Here is a 20,477-nt window from a genome sequence, read left to right on the forward strand (position 1 = left end):
GATGTTTATAGAGTTCTTATTTTCAGTTATGAAGTGATAAACTGTTGGGGCCTAAAGTAGAAGGGAGGTGAAAGAAAAAGGTCTCTTTCCTCTCCTACCTTGCAAATCCTGTGCAATCCAATGATAATTTGGGGATGGACTATTCATTAGGGACTGTAGTGATAGGACAAGGGGTAACAGGTTAAAACTTAAACAGGAAGTTTAGATTGGATATAAGGAGGAAATTCTTTACTGTAAGGGTGGTGAGGCACTGGAATGGGATGCCCATGGAAGTTGTGAATGCTCAGTCCCTGGTAATGCTCAAGGCCAGGTTGGACAGAGGCTTGGGTGATATGGTTTAGTGTGAGGTGTCTCTGCCCATGGCAGGGGGCTGGAACTAGATGATCTTAAGGTCCTTTCCAACACTAACTATTCTATGATTCTATGATAACAACATAAATCACACAGAAAGAGTTTGTTGGAGTAGTTGGCTGTGTCAGGGGTATAGCTAGAATTCTGCTTCCCAGCATAACTCATGAAGTTTGGTAGCACGAATTAGAGAGGAAAATACAGGTGAATGGTGCCCAGCACACCTCCAGTTCCAGGTGTTCCTCAAGACAGTGAAAAATCTCAAGATTGGGTCAAAGCAAGTTGAAGAGATTACTTTCTGCTAATGACTGGCATTGTATTTATAAAGCTTGTACAACAGTGTCAAGCAAGGGCAGTATGTTAACAATGGCAAAAGCAGTTCTTAGCTATTCAGTGCAGTTTTAAGTCACTGCTAGCAAAATGCACTTTAAGTGCGCATGGCTGCATTCAGACCGGAAAGACTTCACTAGTACAACACAGCAGTACCCAAAGCATTCCCAGAACAGGGATGACAAATACTGCATAATTACCACTGCCATTTGGATCAGGCTTTCTCTCTGGTTTAGCTCCCTTCATGACACAGATACTCTCCATTACAAGCTTAACAGGACCAGGTGGATTCTGCATGGATTTTACAAGGGATATGTCTGAAGGATTCAGAGTATCAAGAGCTGAAAGTGCTGCATCCAAAGCTGGCATGGCCTCAGCAAGGTCTCCTTCACATTCATCCTGTTAAGATATAGGGCAGAAGCCTGTAGACCTTTGTACAATACCAGGTTTGCAAACTGATTAACCTACTACAGCACAGCCTTAGAGAACCTTCTCTGCTTCTAAATACCTACTAAAAAGACTGTTCACAACGCTGTTTCTTGGAGAGAAAACAAGATTTGTCTGCACAGTTTAAAGAAGAAGGTTTGTAGAGAAATTAGTTATTTCCATAAGCTGAAATGATAGCTGAAAAAGCCATACAAGCTTTCAAGATCCAAGTCTCTCTGCTCTGACAAGGAAAATTTAAATACAAGTTAGATACAGTTGTTCTTAGTTAGATCTGTGCTGATCAGGTAAATATACATATACTGTGTAGCTTAAATTCTTAACCATGTACTCAGATGTCAGTAATTATCTAACTTATCTATTACTGACATTTCCAAGTTCCAAAAAATACTGAGGAATCCTGCAGCTTCCCACAGGAAATTCTGTGCTATGGCAATATCTCTTAGGTTATGCCTAATAGGGTTCCATGCAGCACTATGCCAAATTATCTCAGCTAACTCTAAATGAGTAACTCTAAATGTCTTTGCACCTGGAAACAGTTTAATCTCATTGTTCAATCTGTTGAGAAGGAGATTCTGTTAGTACAGAAATAAGAACTATAGCTTTCGGAATGTGAACTAGAAAGGGAAGCTATGCAGTACTGTGAGATACAGTCATAGTCCAAACAGTCAAAATTTACCTTGTTTATATGAGGATCATGTCATTCATTATCTCTTGCAACTTTGTTAGTTTAAGAGCTTGGATCAGCCCATTAACACATCATCACAACTCCCACTTACTTGGAAAGACTTGGAACCAGGCTTGAACCCTTGCACACTACCTTAATAGCTTTAGCAGCAGCTGCTGCTTCATTAGCCTCTTTTTCATCTGCCGACACTAGTTCCTTCTTTGCATCTACTTCAATTGTTTCCTTTTCAATATGGACCATCATTTTGTCTGTTTCTTCAGAAGTTTTAATCAGTTCAGGCTGAAGGGCAGTCAGTTCTTTCTGCATCTCTGCAACCTGATGAACAGAATAGGAAATCAAGAAAAAAATATGTGTAAACACTGCATGAATTTCACATCTTGATGTCTTAGAAAGAAAGATCAGAAGACACTATATTCATACAATCTAAAAAGGGACATTTGCTTTAAGTAATTATTAAAATAGTTCTCTAGCCTATTTTTACTAAGAGCTGTTTCATTTAACAGAATAGATATTTTTAAAGGATTCTTTTTTTTTATAATCCATGCAATAGACTCGCTTTTTTGTGATCCACTTTATTTCATTAATGAGAAATAAAACTATTAATTGTATTTTTTTCATCACAGTTTCAGTTTATGAAACCCCAAATAGTCCTTTATTGTACAGGTGGAAAACTGTTTGGATATACGAAAAGAAACTTGGGAGGAAACAGAGAATTAGTGACAATAACAGCTGTAAACTGAATGTCCTTCATCTAGCAGGTATCTGGAAGGATCAATCCCTGGATTACATGGGTTCAATAAAGGGGTTATTTAGAATCACAGAATCATAGAATAGTTAGGGTTGGAAAAGACGTTAAGATCACTTAGTTTCAACCCCCCTGCCATGGGCAGGGACACCTCACACTAAACCCCATCTCACCCAAGGCTTTGTCCGACCTGGCCTTGAACACTGCCAGGGACAGAGCATTCACAACCTCCCTGGGCGACACATTCCAGTGCCTCACCACCCTAACCCAGAAACCGATCAATTTCCTGCTAGGAATCTACTCAGGAATTAATGTTTAATATTGTCTTACAACATTCTTTAACTTCCCCTCTATTTTGAAAGGGTACTAGGATGCCAAGTCATGGATTCCCCATACAAAGTTTCAAGAAAATAATAAAATTTGTAAGGTTTATTCCTTCAACATTTAATGAGTGACATCAATTTCATTTAGCTTTCTATTAAGTGCTATAATCCAAATTTACATACAATTTTTTTTTTTTTAAATGACTAAGCAGTAATCTAATTTTTCCTGCTGGCTTTCTATAGAAAATGATCAATAGCATCATGACTATGGTGAAGAGGGAATTTGATGGTTTATTTTTATGTTTTAACCAGCTTATACAGACCCCCATACTAAAGTATGCACATGGCACACATTCAGTGTTTTCATCTGAAACTTACTTGCAAGGCTGCAAAGTCAAGTTTTTCAAGTCCTATAAGATAACGAGTTCTCATCATGTCAACTTCTTGCCTTTTGCTATTCAGCAGAGTCTTAAAGGTAAGAATCAGTTCTAGGTATGAAGCTGGTGTCACATAGTTGTGTCTTTGCAGTGTAGCATAATAGCTGATGGAGAGCTCTCTCACACTTTCTTGGAAATATTTGCACATTGACACAACCCTAGAGAAAGTTTTTCCACATTACTATAAAAATACAACCTGTCTTCTTGTTAATTACAAGGAAATTATGCTAAACTTATCAAATTATATTAGTGCTAAGTGAAGGCAGAATTTAGAATTTTAGAAGTTTTTTACCCATCATAAGAAGTATTTTACACTCATTTTCAAGAGTGGTCTGATTTTCAGAAATATCAAATACATTTATCTAGGTCTCTTTGACTTGCACTGAAATCCCAGAACTGGCTTTGCTTTGTCCATTTATAAGGACAGCTTCCTGATCAACTATTGCTGGGGGTGCAAGGGGAAGGGGAATAAACATTTGCTTTGTATGTTTCTTGACAGATAAACTCATACTCTTTTCTAATATCATCTTCCAGTTCAACATCCTCTAAAAACTTGTTAGCAACCATTTCCAAAGCATCCGTAGGCCAGGTCTGGAACCAATCGATGGTGCAACAGTTTATCAGTGAAGGGAACATTCGTAATCGATTTCGAAATGCATCTCCAACAGGACTCATGGCTAGAAAAAAAAAAAAAAACACCCCACATGATTGTTACCTAAGTTTGTTTGCAGTTAGGAAGCAGAAAAACCTAAGCCCAATAAAAAAATACTCTAAGAAGTAACTCACTGTATACAGACCTAAGACAATATGCAAATTTTTCTTCACCCTTTCAATAAAGAAATTGTACATAGCAAGGGGAGTGATTTCAATTTTCCTGTTCTCCATCCTTGCTGCAGCTTGCATTTTCTCAACAATTTCAGCTTTCTCATCGGCTGCAAAGATATTAGGCACATCACCGGAATTTAGAAGCATGTTGATATCTTCTACAAAGGCTTCATCCTTAATCTGATTATCAGAGAACAAAAAGGACACATTCTTGTTACTAACACCTGCTTTCAGCATCACTCGTTTAACATCATCTTTCCATTCACTGACTCCATAGGACTTCGTAATTTCAATTTGAAAGAGTTCAAAGGAATTCATGAAGGTTGCCAGCTTGGTAGCACTTTGTCGACCACTTCCGCCAACGCCCACCAACAACAGATGTCCATTATCCTGTTTCAGTACTCTGCATATCCTCGAGATATGTTCAATAGCAAACTTGAACATGACTAAGGACATAGGTGCTTTGCTGCTATTGTTGTATTCCTCAAGGTAGTATTCCATCACGGTTGTCAGTCGCTGTAAGTCTGTGATTTCATCATACACTTTTACATCAGTGTCCAGGTCTGAATAGTCTCCAAAGAACAGGCTGCGAATATTATCATCAGAGACATTTTCAGTGGGTGAGAGATGGCTCAGTATCTAGGGTAAAAACATCAACAGATAATTCAAACTATTAGAGAATTATTTTCCTTAAAGTCATAATAATTCTTGTCTACAGTAGTAGTATTACTGTGGGAAACACTGTTTTCCAGCTATTCTGGTTATTACCTTAGTTTGGGGAAAAGAAACCAAAACCAAGCTAAAATAACCCTTCATAACCCACACACAAAAAACACTTAAATGGGTAATATGCTGTAGGTTGACATGCAAGTTTCCACGTATGTATACTTCACAGAGACACTTCTGCTGTCAAATATAGGGCAAGTTCCCAAAAGGCTTCTCAGAAAAGCCACTACTCCTCCTACTGTAGTAGTAGTACTGCTCATCCAAATATTAACTTAAGCAAAATCACAGATAAACACTGAGTTAGACTTCTACTCCAGACAGTCCTCTGTACCAACACAGAATCCTTTTGAAGTTATGAATCATTCTGGTATGAAGTAACTTATATTAACTTGACTGAGAATATGGTAATACTCCATACTGAAGATAAGACCATCCATACTTTTTAAATGCAGTGATTGAAATAATTCAAAATGTGTCCCATACTAATGTAATCTCAACGTCTAAGCATTTCTGAAAATGCATCAGTCTCATTTTCATCCCAGCACATTACCCATAAATACCTTATTAAAATCCTGCTTGAAGCTGTTTATTGTTGTCTCTTGTACCATTTGAAAGAATACTTTCCTGTCCTCATCATCAACTAAGCGATCATAGAAAACTCGGTAGACCTCATGAATCCAAAGTCTGATCAGTTTATCTCCATCCTGAAAATGAAAATACAAGAAAATCAGTAAATACGGCTCAGGCAGGATTTGTTTAAAACCAAAAGGGTAGAAATATCCATCTGGACCCTGCTGTACTAAACCCAGCATGACTCTTTCAATTCTAAGCCATTCAGCACACAGCCCAGCATCTGCTAACTTAACTGGATTCCTCACCTAGTTACCACCTTTTCCTTCCTGCCAATACAAACTGGGATTCTTATGTCAAAGCATTTTTCCCTTCCAACATAAAGTGAGGAATAAATCTGTCAAAGATATGGCTTATGGGCTCTAACCCAAACTCTGCTTGAAACTGTTGCTGGTTAAGATTTCCCCTGAATAGCCTGTAGCCATTTTCTTCTGTTTCTGCACCAAAAACATTTCTTCAACAGAAATGAAACTTTCAAAACTCCTTTATCCTCACACTTTAGTGAAAATTGATGAAAAAAGTAGGATGAAAATCAAATATATGTATCAGTATTGTTTTGTTGTTTGTGACAAGCTGTCCAGTTGTACCAGTTGTAACAGCTGTAACAGTTATTTTTCTCCTTAGTAGCTGGCGCAGCACTGTGTTTCAGCTTTAGTCTGAGAACAATTCTGATAACACACCGATGTTTCAGTTGTTGCTCAGTAATGCTTACCCCAACCAAGGACTTTTCAGTCTCTCATGCTCTGCCAGTGAGGAGGGGCACAGGAAGCCAGAAGGAAGCAGAGACAGGACACCTGACCCAAACTAGCCAAAGGGGTACTCCATACTACAACACGTTATACCCAGTATATGAACTGGGATGAGTCACCCAGAAGGGCTAGATCACGGTTTTGGTCAGGCTGGGTATCAGTGAGTGGTGAGCAATTGTATTGAGCATCACTTGTGTTTATTGAGGTTTTTTTCCCTTCCCTTTTTAGTTTTATATTATCTACCCTGGTTACTTCCATTATTATTATTATTAGTTGTAGTAGTAGTTTTATATTATATTTTAGTTACTGGCCTGGTCTGATCTCAACCCATGGGGTTTACATTCTTTTGATTCTCCTTCCCATCCTCCTGGACAGGGGGAGAAAAGGGGGAGAGTGAACGAGAGGCTGCATGATTCTCAGTTACTGTCTGGGCTTAAACCATGACACAGGCAAACTCGAGGCTCAGTTATTCAGTCATGCTCAGTGATGAGCTCACCATTTGTAAAAGAGAGATACTGAGTCTTTTGCCACCACAGTTGTTTCTGTTGCATATTTAGTTTGCAAGTTCAAGAGAAGGGACTGCTTGTCTTGATGTACGGGCCTTAACAGATGGGATTTGGACCTCTGGGCCCAACTAATATATGCAAAGAATATTAACAAAAATGTAACCTGTCTCCTCCAGAGACAGACAAAATACATAGCAAGGTATTTGGTAGCTATCCTCATTTAAAACCTTTTAAATGCACTGAAATCACAGTTCATGTATTTTGAGATGTTTACTTGCTGATATTATAAAAATAATTTACTTTTTCCACTGCTCTTTCTTACAGTAATATAATTAAATGACAACTTACTTGCAAATGAGTGTGTGGACAGAGCAGCACTCCTTTAATAACCCTGGAAAAATCCCGTAGATTAAAGACATAGTGGGATTTTGAGGGAGTTGGGAGAAAATTATCAACTGCCATTTTATATATCACCATTGTTGCTTGAACCATCATCTTCCCCAGCCTGAAGAAGGAAAAGAGATACAATTTTAACTTCTGCAGATAAACTGAAGGAGAAAAGATGTCCAAGGTGTTAGAGGAAATATGTCACATTACCTCAGAAACACAGGCTCAAAGCCTTTGCTGAAGTGCCAGTCAGCAACTGCATTAAAAATCTTGGTTAATATTTCATCATCAAAAGAACAGATAGATACTATATTCAAGTGCCGTGTGAAGCGTCCTGTAATACACACAAAAACAGGCAGAAAGACTTAGGAATGCCCAAACACTTTTCTAGGATTGACTGCCACTCAAACAACATCTGAATCTGGCTCCAGCTCCATGATTTTGTTTCTGGCAAATTTCTACACCAACAGTGATGCAGAAGAAATATAAACTAATTTATATTTCATATCTGTATTTCACTTAGAGTAACTATTTTTAATATGAAAAACATGAATCTCCATTACAACAAGTCTACTATTACCCAAATTTAAATTTCAGCTTCCATTAGCCCTGTTGATTACGATACAACACAGTAAAACTTTACAAAATCAAGTATCTTGTTACTGAGTTTCATGTAAAAAGAAGTATAAGTCTATACACTAGCAAATTTAATAAATTTAGCTGTATCAAAATAGTTATTTTAATAAAGCTTCCTCAGAGCACATACAGTAATACCTGTGTTAGTGTTTATATTAAGCAAAGTACCATGAAGCACCTTATAATGGTGTAGCGGCAGCTACATTAGGGTTAACTGATGTAACTTTTCATTAGAAAATATAACCTCCCTTATGGTGATATGACAGGAATCATGGACTTGCAGGCAACATGCTTGTAAGTAAATGCAGGCAGCCTATCCTAGCAGCAGGAGATACAATTTCAGAAGGGAAATGCCAGAAACATTTGGCAAGAAGATATATTCCCTCCCTTTTCCAAAGAATAGAAAATAGAAAAAGTGTCTGATTCTCTAATTTTAGAATTATTTTAATCATTCACAGTTCATAATAAACATGAAAAACATTGTTTCTAATATTAATTAAACTCATCTACAAAAGGTACAGATTTGACCTTGAGAATACAGACTTCTATCTGGAATGATCCAGCCAATGAATGTATCTGTAGTTTTACAAGTAACAGATAAATGTAGCTGTTTGTATGTAGATAAAAGTTAGCATTTGCAGTTGTTACCTAACTGCAGTCAGGTAACTATTTGCCATATTAATATATTTCCTACCTGTAATATCATTCCTGCCTCCTCCAGGTGGACCCATAGCTGAAACCAGCAGCATATCTATGATATTCATCTTGGATGTATCTTTCTTGTCATAGAAGTAACCATGATCAATCCATTGTCTGAGAAGCTCAATAGGTGGCTGGGCTCCATACACTTCCTTTGCAGGCATGTTTAAGTCATCTATGGAGAACACAGATATTGAATAAAAGAATCCCTCAATGTTTTGGAATTAGAAACTTTCTTTCAAATCCAGGAAGAAAACAATAACAGAACTAGATGTAAAAAAAGTTTGTGTCTTGCTATTCTTGCTTTCCATTAAACTAAGTAGAATCAAATAACATCATACTTCATAGCCATACTTAGGGATGATGGTTTAACTTAGTGTGGTTAGTCATTTTATTCCATGCCACACTGCAACACTAACACAGTTAGAAACCTTTCAGCAGGGGGCAGTGCTAATCCTTCTTTGGATGCCTTAAAAAAAACCAAAGAGCACTGGAGCAATCCAAAATTACGTCTCAGTGAATCACTACCTTTGCCTTAAACCAGAATCAAAATTATATAAAAACCCTGAAAAAACTCTCTTACCCACAAATATTACAGCTGTTTTCCCCAAAGGTGGTCCAAAGAATCCTTTTCTTCTTCTGTCCAGCTTGGACATAATAATATCGTGAGTTTGGTTAGCAGAGGTTCTTGCAGAGAAGGTGATGAAGTTTGGCATGTATTTTTCCTTTGGAAGTTGCAGTAGAAAACTGTTTGTTATAGCTGTCTTTCCAGTGCCAGTAGGACCCACAAAAAGCAAAGGAACATTATGCTCAACATGTGTTTTAAGAAAAAACATTTGTCTGGCAGTTTCAATTGTTGGAATGATCAGCTCTGATACCTGTTACACAAGAAAGTAAAATAGCTCATGGAAATCAAACATCCAATACTTTAATCAACATGAATATTTGCAAGCAACTGCAGGAAGCCTGCAGTGCAAACGCACTTTTTAAAAATTCTTTTCTCTGAAAACCTAGGCCATAACAAGGTTCTGGTAGACAGTATGGCCCCACTTCATATTGTGTTTATACAGTAAATAGCACAATTAGTATTATCTATATTATGGTTCATTGACTGCACTGCATGAAGCTCAGAAAGAGAACTGCAGAGTTAAGTATGGTTTAACTCTGTTCCCCTACTGTGCAAACAGAAAGGAACAGTGCTATGGAAAATTTTTCTCTTCTTCATCCACCACTTAACCAAGAGACTTTAGACAGCAGAATTAAACATAATCTTACATATCTCATGTATGTAATAGACAAGACAGTTGCAACTACAATGTAATGAAAAGCTGAGCAACATCGCTTAAGTTATCCTGAAATTCCATCCTCGGAATAGAAGTGCACAGGTCTCTGCTCTGCTACACTTCAGTTCACAGCTGTCACCAAAATGTGAGTACACCTAGTCTGAAATGGATGTAATCCAGGACTCTCAGTACTGCTCTCCATATCTAAAGTCTCTTTCCTTGCTTTCTCTGATCTAAATAATTTAGTCAGATAATTATTTTCTATAATGAAAAATATCAATGAGAACCTTAACCCCTGGGGGAATAACTTGCTCTTCTTTTGTGATGTAGTCAGTCCACATGTTCCAGTGCCCACTGCCATGCTTGTGGAAATAGAAGTCATAAACGCTTCCTGTTAATTGGAAAACACAGCACAGGAAAACCCAATGATTAAAAGAATCCAAATAAACTTCAACCATTTTAGTGTGAGACATCCAACACTTGAGATAATAAAGGCTTTCTAGTATACAAGATATCCACACCCCCACCCCCCCCACCCCCCATTATCATCACCAAATTATTTTAGGTCAGATTCAGCTACGTTATTTGAGTACAACATGAGGCATATGCTACTCCTGGCTAAAAGAGCCAGGAAAGAACATCCAACTGTGCAGACCAAGTCTTGGCAGATGGTGGCTCTGCTGCAGACTTAACATCTGCCAGGCACTCTATTCTCCCTTAAAGTTGTGAGTTTTCTTACAGCTTTATAAAAGGCCAGGCAAGTACAGTTATGCAGAAGCACCTTTTTCTGGGAAGATATTGTTTCTGGTAATCTTCACACTATTAGGGCGTGGGTTTTCATCATTCATTCCCATTAGCAAGTTGCGGTAAAACACGTCAAATTTCTTCCTGCTGTCTGCATCGATGATCCCACCAATTGTCCAAACCAAAGCAAAAAGGAAAAGCCCCTGCAGCCACAGCATGATCTGCTGAGCAGACATGCTTGGCTTCTCATCTTCCTCAGATTGCCTTATTTCATCTAAAACAGATATTTTGAATTTTAGCGAAATGTCAGGAATAACTACAAATCGCAATTCAATATGCATTTTTGCAAAAGTATTCTGAGACAAAGTCAGAGCATTGTCCTCAGTGGAACAAAGCCAATGTACAGAGTGAGAATGCCTGTGTAAAATACTGTTTACAAATAAAAATAATTTAGAAAAAAAATATTCACAAAGGGTCCTAATAAAAGGTTCTTTTCTTCAGATGCTAGCAAGCATCAAGTAGAATATATGAAATACACTCACAAAATCATGCTCAGTTTTGTAATTACACCAGTGTCCAAGTGTGAAAGCTCTTATGCTAGGCAAAGAACTATTATTAACACTGATCAGTGAGATCACCAAGTGTATTGTATGATCTCAACAGTAAGGAATTCCTTTGGCATATCCTTGCATCTGGTAACCTACATCTTGTCATGGGACACAGCAGGGGAAAAAGAAATAAATAAAAAGAATAAGGCTTATGGTACTTACCAAGCAGACAAGTATAGAGTCTCATCAAGCTGTAACTCAGATGAATAGAAGACATCTGTACAATGGCTTTGCAATTAAAGTGAATAAACTCTAAACAGGGATCGACTAGCCACATAAACATGTCATTGACCTACCAGAAGAAAAACAAATGGCTTTGAAAAAATGCACAAGTTGCCACATTTCCCACTATCTCTCAGTTCTCTCTCAATAAAACATAAGGCATCAGAAACTCTTCAAGTTGGCAGAGGGAAGGTAGGGAAAGGACCTGTGTGAGGCAGTAATTAAGTGATCACAAGGCCACACTGTCATTATCTGATGGTGAAAACAAGTTGCTTCTAGCACAGAGAAGTTTTCAGCAGCAATTCTGTCACCCAGTTACTAACCCAGACAGCACAGCAGACTAGGGAGGCCACTGCTTTGCTCAGGCAATGAGAAAACTATTCCAACAAAATCAAAGAAAAGGGCCGAAATTTCCCTTAAAAAGCACAGGTCTCTACTGAGGAACCAGCACAGACACTGTGCCACAGTATAAATTCTAGAAAGCTGGAACTCGTGGGTACCAGTGGGAGTGCCATAGCATGCATGTAGATACCAGCCATGGCTCGTGGTATCTGCTCCATGAACTCAAACAGGAGAACAAGAAAGGAATCATGACCTAGCCTTTTCCCAGGGAAAGAAGATGCTCTAAAGGGTAAAGCTATCTGCTGGTTAAGGAGTAATTATCTTGCTTTGATGAGCTAAGAAAATTGTCAATGAAGAGCTCTTCTAGTCTTGGTACTTCTTTATAATTTAGTTCTAATTTCCTGCAAAAACTCAAAGAGTATTTTGTCAAATCACAGAAATAAAAGTTTTCTCCAGCTCAAATCCTACTGTGGACAATTCTTATTCTGATTATTTTACTAGAGTTTAATGCCCCAAAAAAGAGAATTTTAATTTTTATTAAATTAAAAGCTGATTCTCACCAACACCTACTTTTATTTGCATCTACACTGAAGATACACTACAATACACAACACAGAGTTCTCATTCGTGCATGTAATCCAGTACATGAAAGACTATTTACCAAAGACTCATAAGGTGACTAAGGCTTTGAAAATCAAGCTAATAACAACAATAACAACATTTTTTTAGCTAAACTCTAAATGTCTTAGAAAAAGGATGAGTCCAAAACATTTTGAATCTTACAGTTTTTCCCACATTGCTTTTCTAATACAGTATCTCCAGCTCTTAGGCACTTTCCTTGTGACATTTGACATTCATCACTACAAAATAACTTACAACAGCCCCTAGGAGATCTGGGACCCTCGAAATCATGAAAATTCTTCAAAGGGTTTTGATTCTGCATGCCTGCCTTCAAGTTGGCAAACTGTGAACATCACCTTAATCTTAATTTGTGTGTAAAAAAATCAAGTCTCGCACCAGCTCTCGGTGTTCTTTCTGCAGGTTTGGAGGCAGTGTATTCATGTAGGAATCCTTCAGTGGCTTCCAACCTAACTCTTGCAGGTCCATATAGATCATACCACACCTGGGAAGAACAAACAGCTATGGTACAGGAATATATGTGCAAGGTGGGACAGCTGAAGTTTGAATGCTTTCACATTACCTGCTGACAGTTGCTGGAGATGCCTCCTCTAAGTCTGCTGGCTCAAAGATTAAACTCATTTTTGAATTCATCTGAATTATTTCACCACTCATTAAGCATAGCTAGAAGAAGAGCATCGCATAAACATGATCTAGTAATGGCAGTGCTGATCATCCAGCCAAAGCAATGCCTGTCAAAATCACTGAACATTCAACTTAGTGTCACCCCTCATGCACTCATTTGTATTCTTATAGCACATGACATTTTCTAACCTTGTCTCAACTTTTCCATGTGTTACTGTAATGGGTTTCAGAGACATAGAGAACAATGCTCTAACTTTAAATAACTCTGCAAGGAAAAGCAGTTATGACCTGAAGTTTTTTGTTTGTTTTAGTTAATTTATTCACTAAGTAATTTAAGCAAGTTCAGTAAGTAACAGCTTAATCATCTACTAAACCCACTCATATAACTGGGGGAAAAAGCAATGTTTTTAAGCACATTAGCCTTTCCTGAGGCTCACACCTCCTTTGACTAACATGGTAACAATATTCCTACTCCCAAAATAAAGTACATATATTCAAGAATGAGCTTTCTGGCAAAAATCAGGCTACCTTTTTATTATCATCCAGCACAGTGTTCATGTTCTCTATCCAAACTGCATCCACTGGGCCATCAAAAATAATCCACTTCCGATCATCTGTGGTAGAAGATGCTTGCTGCCTGAAGGTATTTGCAAGAACTCCATCGCTCCACTCACGGCTTACAGGATCAAAACTGCCATACAACTGTCCCATAGTAATTGCTTTGGGATTAATAACTTTGTATTCAACAGCAAACTCATCCATGGATTTTGCTATGTAAAAGGACAAATAGATGAGCTTGAATATTTGTCAGGTTAGTTTCATTCAACAACTAAGTGCCGAATAAAACTCCTGAGGATCCTACTTTAGCTGCCCAAGGCAAAAAAGCCCCAGACATTTGGCAGCTAGGCAACTGTAAATAAGATATTCTGTTACTTGTACAAGGAATTTACAAAGTCCTCTATGCAAAAGTACATGAAAAAAGAAAAAGCAGAGGAGAACAGATTTTATATGTTTATGGGAGCTACTTACAATCTCCCTAAAAGGGCTAGGGTTTTTTTTTCAAGACTTATGCACAAATACAGTGCTTAAAAAACTCATAGAAGCTTAAACACACTAGTATGTGCAGAAATACTACTGTATTTCTGCAGATAATGTAAATGCATTATGCATTTAAATGCAGGTAAATGCATTTATTTCTCTAAATACAGAAAAAAATCATTTCAGACAAATATATCAGACAAAAATAGTTCAATGATTAGAAACTTCCCAGTTGAGACAGCAGAATATAGGACAATTAACAATCCTGACATATCTGTGCAAAGGAAAAACATTAGTCATAGAATCAACTTCATTTAGGGAGAAGCTTGCTGCTGAACAATGTTACCTGCACACAAATCGCCAAGGGCTCCAGCTAGCACTTTGTACGCAGAGGTCTTGCCACTCATAGCATCTCCAACAATCATAAAACCATGGCGCACCAGCATCATTTCATATATCTGTATCAGTGGCAAGGAAAATCAATGATTAACAATGAAGATAACACAAAGGGATTGAAACTACAGTTCTGAGGATCTGTCATACGGTGGGTTCCACAGAGACTGACTTTGGACTGCAAGAGTCACCCCATAAGATCTTCCCAGAACTCAAGTCAAAGCCTCAAACAGAAGAACACCTTCAAGCAGAAACAGACCTGTAAGAAGAACTCCTAAGAAGACTTTTTAAGTCTCAGGTTAAGGCTGATATTTTCTGGTTTATCTTAAGCTGCTAATCAGTTAATACTACCCATATTTAAATGAAAGATAAAGCATGCTTTACAAAGCAGCATAAGACAAGTCTGAACAAGAGTCATGAAATCTGAACTGCTGCTGGAGGGGTCCTTCATAATCCTGCCCCAGGCCAGAGGCTTTTGCCCCAGCCATCACACTATCACTGGGCTGCACAAATCACAGAAAAAACCGACAAAAAACCCAGCAACCTCTCCCCCCTCAACAACATTAAGCATTCTTTGAAACTTCACCAACACTAGTAAATGGGAAACAACAGAGCTGAAAGTAAAGCATAACCAAGAGTGATAAATATCACCCCTTTCAAGAATTCTCAAGGAGACTGTGAGCAGAAGCGGAAACACAGCCTGACTCCCAGTCCAGAGGTATGTTCACTAAACTACACTGCAACGGATTCAGTTTAATTTTCAATCCTGAACCGTAAGACCTACAATGTGGCTGCACATGTTAGCTTCTTTGCAGGCTGGCTGAATTAAAAGATTGCTATGAACAAAGCAGGCTTTTAATCCATGATGCTTTACTCACTAAAATAAGCTGTCTGTAATATTCTATTAATTGACTATGGAAACTATTAGCTTTTTGTTCATGACACAGTCAATGAAGAGTGTTTCTGATCTCATACTTTTCTTCCCCAGAATTATGTGAAAATAGACCTGTATAATTTTTCCAATAAACCACGGAACTGGTTGAAGATTCATTTTTATTATATTTTCAGTTACTGCCTTGATGAACAGGTCATAGTCTGGTGTAGGAAGAACCACTCCAGGAAACAGGTCAGATATGATGCCCTATTAAGGAAAGGCAGAACAGAACACTATTTAAACACAGATTACAAAAAGTGAAAATTCCCAAAGCACAAAAATCTACACATAAAACTATTCATAAAGATAACAGGAGTTTAAGTGGAAATGTCCTCAGCTGTACAAAACTAAATTGTAAGCAAACTGTACCCATGAAAGTATTCTGTACGCATGAGACAGAAATAAGTGCCGGCACTTTTCATACACAAACTGGTATTATTAAAGGAAGCTCAACTTTCTGCAGATTTACCCCAAGTAGTATTACAGCAATGGATGTGAAAGTGGTGGAAAGAATCTCAGTGATGAAATAGAAGGGTTTGTGTGCTGAAACTTCAGAGCAATCACTCTGTGTGTGCTTGTACCCTACCTTTTAGACCTTTACTAACTGATTGCTTTGCAGTTTAACATAGTCTTTATTTTCTGTTAAAGCAGTATGCAAACAGAAGTGTCGTCATTTTCAGTCTGACTTCAAATTTCTAATTGATCTTAATTTAGTTGTCTACATCTCTTCTGCAGCACAAAGCCAGAACACAAACTTCAAATAATGGTTTCCACAAATGAAATAGCACAAAGTGACTTCTAGCAAGATATCTTACGAAACAATTTTATAGAATAACTTAAAAAAGCCCCATTGAAACTTTGTTTTTCAAAATAACAGAACCAGAGAGTGCATCCAGACCAGTGGACTGAAATAACTCTATACTAATATGGCAGCATCTAGATCAAACTGTTCTAAATTAAGAAAATGACCTGTTTCTGTAGGTTCTTTTAATGGACCTCATCATCACAAAGGTTAAAACACACCAGCCTGAGAGCTTACCTGAAACAATGGTACATCCTGTGCCAAGAATTTGGCTAAGTTAACATCCATCAAAGCCCGAAGTAACAATACGCTTTCATTTTCATTTGGGTATTTCAATTTTAAGTTTCCTGCTGCTGTCAGGACAGATTTAACAGCACGCATTCCATAATCATAGTGATGCTGAGATGACAGCTGCTCAGAGCACAGACGGTAAGTAGCAACAATTTTCTGGGCAAGACTGTGGATATTAAAATACCACATGTAGAGTGAAAATATCTCACCATGGAAAGAAAATAATTTAAGTACCTATATACACAAAGTAATAGCAGTGATTATCAGACATATCAGCTGTTAAGATGGCACAAAACACCTAGGAAGTAAAACTGTAGATTATGCCATGCCAGACAACGTGTGTGCCATTCAGGAATTCTGGTTGATACTATGATACATTTTCCAAATGATCCTATGTAGAGGTGTATATCCATCAGCTTGAGATGGTAAATGAGAAGTGATGATCAAGCAGGAAATGAAAAAAATACTTTCTGGAAAAACACAGCAGGGACAGCCTTCCAGAATTATATGCCTCAAACACACTTATATGCCTTACAGAGGAATGAGGTATATCAGACTTAACTGAGGTGAAAAATGCAGCATGCCTTACCTCCGAGAGTCCAGAAATCCCATTGAATAAAGTGAAATTTCTCCAATCAAAGCATAATCTGGAACCATCATGGCAACCGTTCGGAACAGTGCCTGTAAGAAAAAGAAGTATGATATAAGCTTAGACTACGGAATATGGTCATAACTTGTGCCTGTTTTTTAATAGTATCTCTCTGTAAATTCGTGAACTAGAATTCAGGAATTATCTGAAAACTATGAGATTGCATTGAATGCTATTCTAGCCTATGCTACCCTAGTCTAGCCTATTCCAGTTGTAACAGGTTCAAGAGGTTTCTGCTAAGGACTGCAGGAATATGTGTTTAGAAAGTCACTATCCTAAAGAACTACTAATAGAGGAAAAGGGAGGTGTCATTCATCTCACTTTCATAACAGACAAACTAGCACATGGTGTGGTTAACATCTTGTCAAAGGTCATGCAAGAAATCGTGGAAAAGCTAGGAAAAGAGCTGGAACCATACCGTTTTCTCTGCAGTGTCTCAGCAACTTGCAAAGTTTTAATACATTTAAATAGGGATTTGGACCACCAAGCCATTTTAAAACAGGAAAATTTCTACTTAGAGAAAGCACAGTTAAAGCTGGGAACTGGTATCAATATGATTAGACTAAGACCTTTCACCTGTGCATTTTGTGCAATCCTAAACACTTACTAAAGCTTAACAAAAAGCACAGTAGAATGCACTTGAATGGATTATCAGTTGTGTTGGTTTCAGATGTGTCCCCTCCTAGCTTATGCACTCCCAGACTGCTCATTGGTGGGTGGTATGAGAAGCAGAAGAGGCTTTGACTCTGTGTAAGCACTGTTCAGGAATAATGAAAACATCCCTGAATTACCAAGACTGCTCCTAGCACAAATCTAAAACATAGCCCTATGCTAGCTACTATGAAGATAATTAACCATCCCATCTAAAACCAGCACATCAGTGTGCGTTTTGAATGATGTATCCTTTTTCCTATTACAATAAACCTGAAGTCGCAAATTCTGTATAATTTCTACAAGAAATCAGGATTCCAGATTTACCTTCAAATTATCAGGCAGCTCTGCCCGTCCAGCATACCCAGGATTCATCGTGATAAACACAGCACATGTTGGATTAAGAGAGATCTCTGTCCCTTCAAAGATGAATGTTTTGAGTTTGCGAATAATAGCTTGCTGGATGCTAAGTATTTGTTGGGCAACTACAGATAATACTTCAACCTAATACAGACAGAAGAGATGTGAAAACATAAGACACTTGGAGACAATATTTTTGTTTATATATATTGATGGTTATAATTACATTCCTTCAGGTGAAAATAACTCTGTGTCTTCTAACTGAGCCTAATATGAGCTGCCTATTGAAGTGACTTTCTGAAAGTTAGTGCCACCAGTCCCTAATCTACCAATTTAGACAGATCAACAGAGGCTTCTAAAAGACCCCACACGGAAATACCATGTGTCTGAACACATCTAAGTTAGGTGGACAGGAACTCCCTCTGGAGGCCTCCAAAAGCACTTTCCTTTCACCTCATATGACAAAGAATTTAGCCACTGCAGAAAGACTGACTCAGTGCCCAAAAGTAAGGGTAAATGTAAAGAGTGGGTAAGGCAACCTAGTGCAGATCCTCAGTGCTTTAAAGTATCGAGGTAACAGAATATTGGAAAATGAGAATGCCAATACCTGAATTCATTAAAAAACAAGTTACAGCAGACAAACGGAGAAATTAAGGTGTTACTGATACTAAAACATACAAACTAGATCTTCATGGAATTTTCACCTATACTAGTATTTACTTAAACCTAACTCCATCAGAATAACAGTAAAACATATTCAAAGAAAAAATCAAACCCAAAAAAACACCCCCCCCACAAAACCCCCCAAAAAAACCCAGAGTAAGATCAATGAGGGGATTAGCTGTGTCTGGTTACACAGCTAGTTAACCAGGTCACTCAGTGATCACAGGAATCCCTCCACTGGATTTGCCTGTCTGTGCTGAACACAGAGAAATACATCCCCACAACCGTGGTTTGGTTTCTCAAGAACAGAAGGACAGTTCATTCCCTGCAAATGAGTGTCACATACAAAAGAGGTAATTGCACACAAACATTTTTTTTTTTACCTAAAATAACCCAGAACACAAGACTTCAGTAAGAAAGCACAGGTAGGCATGTGCTCCTATAGCAGGCAGCTGTGCACCTATTTCTGTGTCAGTGATTATTGAAACAAAGTGGCTACACCACAACTAAAAGGTAGAAAATTAGCAATAATGCTGTCATACCTAAACCTGAAACTTCTTGTGTCTTAAAGCTTTATAATTTTATTTGTCTGTGTTAAAACATTACCTCAATTCTATTGAACTCATCAAAGCAGGCCCATGCACCAGACTGTGCCAGCCCCTTGAAGAACTTGCCCATTGCCTTATAATCGAGACCATCAGAGCAGTTGAAGACCACACACTACAACAAAAAAAAAATACACAGAAAATGGCTCTCAGTATTAACACAAAGTCCACTATAAAATTCTTAGCATCTAAAATGGGAAGGGATTATTACTGATAATTTTGGATTACACCACTAGGATGCTATATAGAAACGGTCCTAAATATGTGCTTCTTACCAACTATTTCTGCAAATAATGAAAAAAATCATGGAATCATTTAGGTTGGAAACAAACTTAAAAGCTCATTGAGTTGGACCATAAACTAACAGGTACAGAACAAGCAGTACTTGCTTAAGGATGGCATTTTGAGAAATTCCTACATATCCAAACATAAACAACACAAGTTCATATTTTTGTACCTGTTTAGCTAGTGCTTTTGCTAGATCTTTTGTTGTTTCTGTTTTGCCAGTCCCAGCAGGTCCTTCTGGGGCCCCACCAAGACTTAATTTCAAGGCACCCATTAATGTCCTACATAAACAAGAACACAGGCATTAGAAATAGTAATCTTTAATGATAGACTGTTTCTGAAGCGATGGATAAGTATTTTCCTATACAGCTTCCCCTGGAAATTATTTACTTGCTCCCTACTGACTTTGCAGCTTGCCCTAAAAAATCAGTATTGTCTTGTAACTGATTCCCAATTGTGGAAGCTCACATTTACCCACTTGGCCTACAAGGAATGTCAAGGTTTTGTATTACTTGCATCCACCTCAATTGAGGATAAACTTCAATTACACAAGCAAACACACAGTGCCATAAGCAAAAAGGCAGAGTTCTCAAAACCACACATTTTCATCAAGCAGCACTCCTCAAGACAAGAACTTGAAGCTGGCTTTATAAATGAAATCAATCTCTAGAAATGGCAGAGAAAGCCTAAAGGTTGCTTCAGAAACCTGGGAATCACTGGGCTCTCCAAGTCATTTTCATACTAAAATAAGATCCCTATTAACACTGGAGTGATTATTTTACAAAAGCCTCATTCAAAGGCTTTGCCAGCAAAAGCAGCTGTTAAATTGTGTTCAATGGAGTCTACTTGCTCATTACTTGCACTGAAACTA

At 37.9% G+C, this 20,477-nt stretch overlaps 1 protein-coding gene across 1 annotated transcript in view; it reads right to left on the bottom strand.

Annotated features, from left to right (window-relative positions):
• DNAH3 (dynein axonemal heavy chain 3) overlaps window positions 1–20,477 on the bottom strand; it is a 66,653-nt gene that overhangs the window by 12,067 nt on the left and 34,109 nt on the right. Inside the window, exons 30-52 of the mRNA XM_065684313.1 lie at window positions 19,779–19,887; window positions 19,323–19,436; window positions 18,021–18,197; window positions 16,983–17,074; window positions 16,340–16,559; window positions 15,373–15,507; window positions 14,320–14,431; window positions 13,464–13,705; window positions 12,874–12,974; window positions 12,690–12,795; window positions 11,271–11,400; window positions 10,538–10,774; window positions 10,044–10,147; window positions 9,057–9,351; window positions 8,469–8,648; window positions 7,349–7,472; window positions 7,100–7,256; window positions 5,427–5,570; window positions 4,113–4,779; window positions 3,827–3,992; window positions 3,257–3,473; window positions 1,943–2,125; window positions 879–1,077 (exon numbers count right to left, since the gene is read on the bottom strand). Of these exons, the coding sequence (XP_065540385.1) occupies window positions 879–1,077; window positions 1,943–2,125; window positions 3,257–3,473; window positions 3,827–3,992; window positions 4,113–4,779; window positions 5,427–5,570; window positions 7,100–7,256; window positions 7,349–7,472; window positions 8,469–8,648; window positions 9,057–9,351; window positions 10,044–10,147; window positions 10,538–10,774; window positions 11,271–11,400; window positions 12,690–12,795; window positions 12,874–12,974; window positions 13,464–13,705; window positions 14,320–14,431; window positions 15,373–15,507; window positions 16,340–16,559; window positions 16,983–17,074; window positions 18,021–18,197; window positions 19,323–19,436; window positions 19,779–19,887 (4,211 nt within the window). The remainder of the gene's footprint in view (window positions 1–878; window positions 1,078–1,942; window positions 2,126–3,256; window positions 3,474–3,826; window positions 3,993–4,112; window positions 4,780–5,426; window positions 5,571–7,099; window positions 7,257–7,348; window positions 7,473–8,468; window positions 8,649–9,056; window positions 9,352–10,043; window positions 10,148–10,537; window positions 10,775–11,270; window positions 11,401–12,689; window positions 12,796–12,873; window positions 12,975–13,463; window positions 13,706–14,319; window positions 14,432–15,372; window positions 15,508–16,339; window positions 16,560–16,982; window positions 17,075–18,020; window positions 18,198–19,322; window positions 19,437–19,778; window positions 19,888–20,477) is intronic.

This window comes from Lathamus discolor, chromosome 6, assembly GCF_037157495.1.
Source record: "Lathamus discolor isolate bLatDis1 chromosome 6, bLatDis1.hap1, whole genome shotgun sequence".
Lineage (NCBI taxonomy): Eukaryota > Metazoa > Chordata > Aves > Psittaciformes > Psittacidae > Lathamus > Lathamus discolor.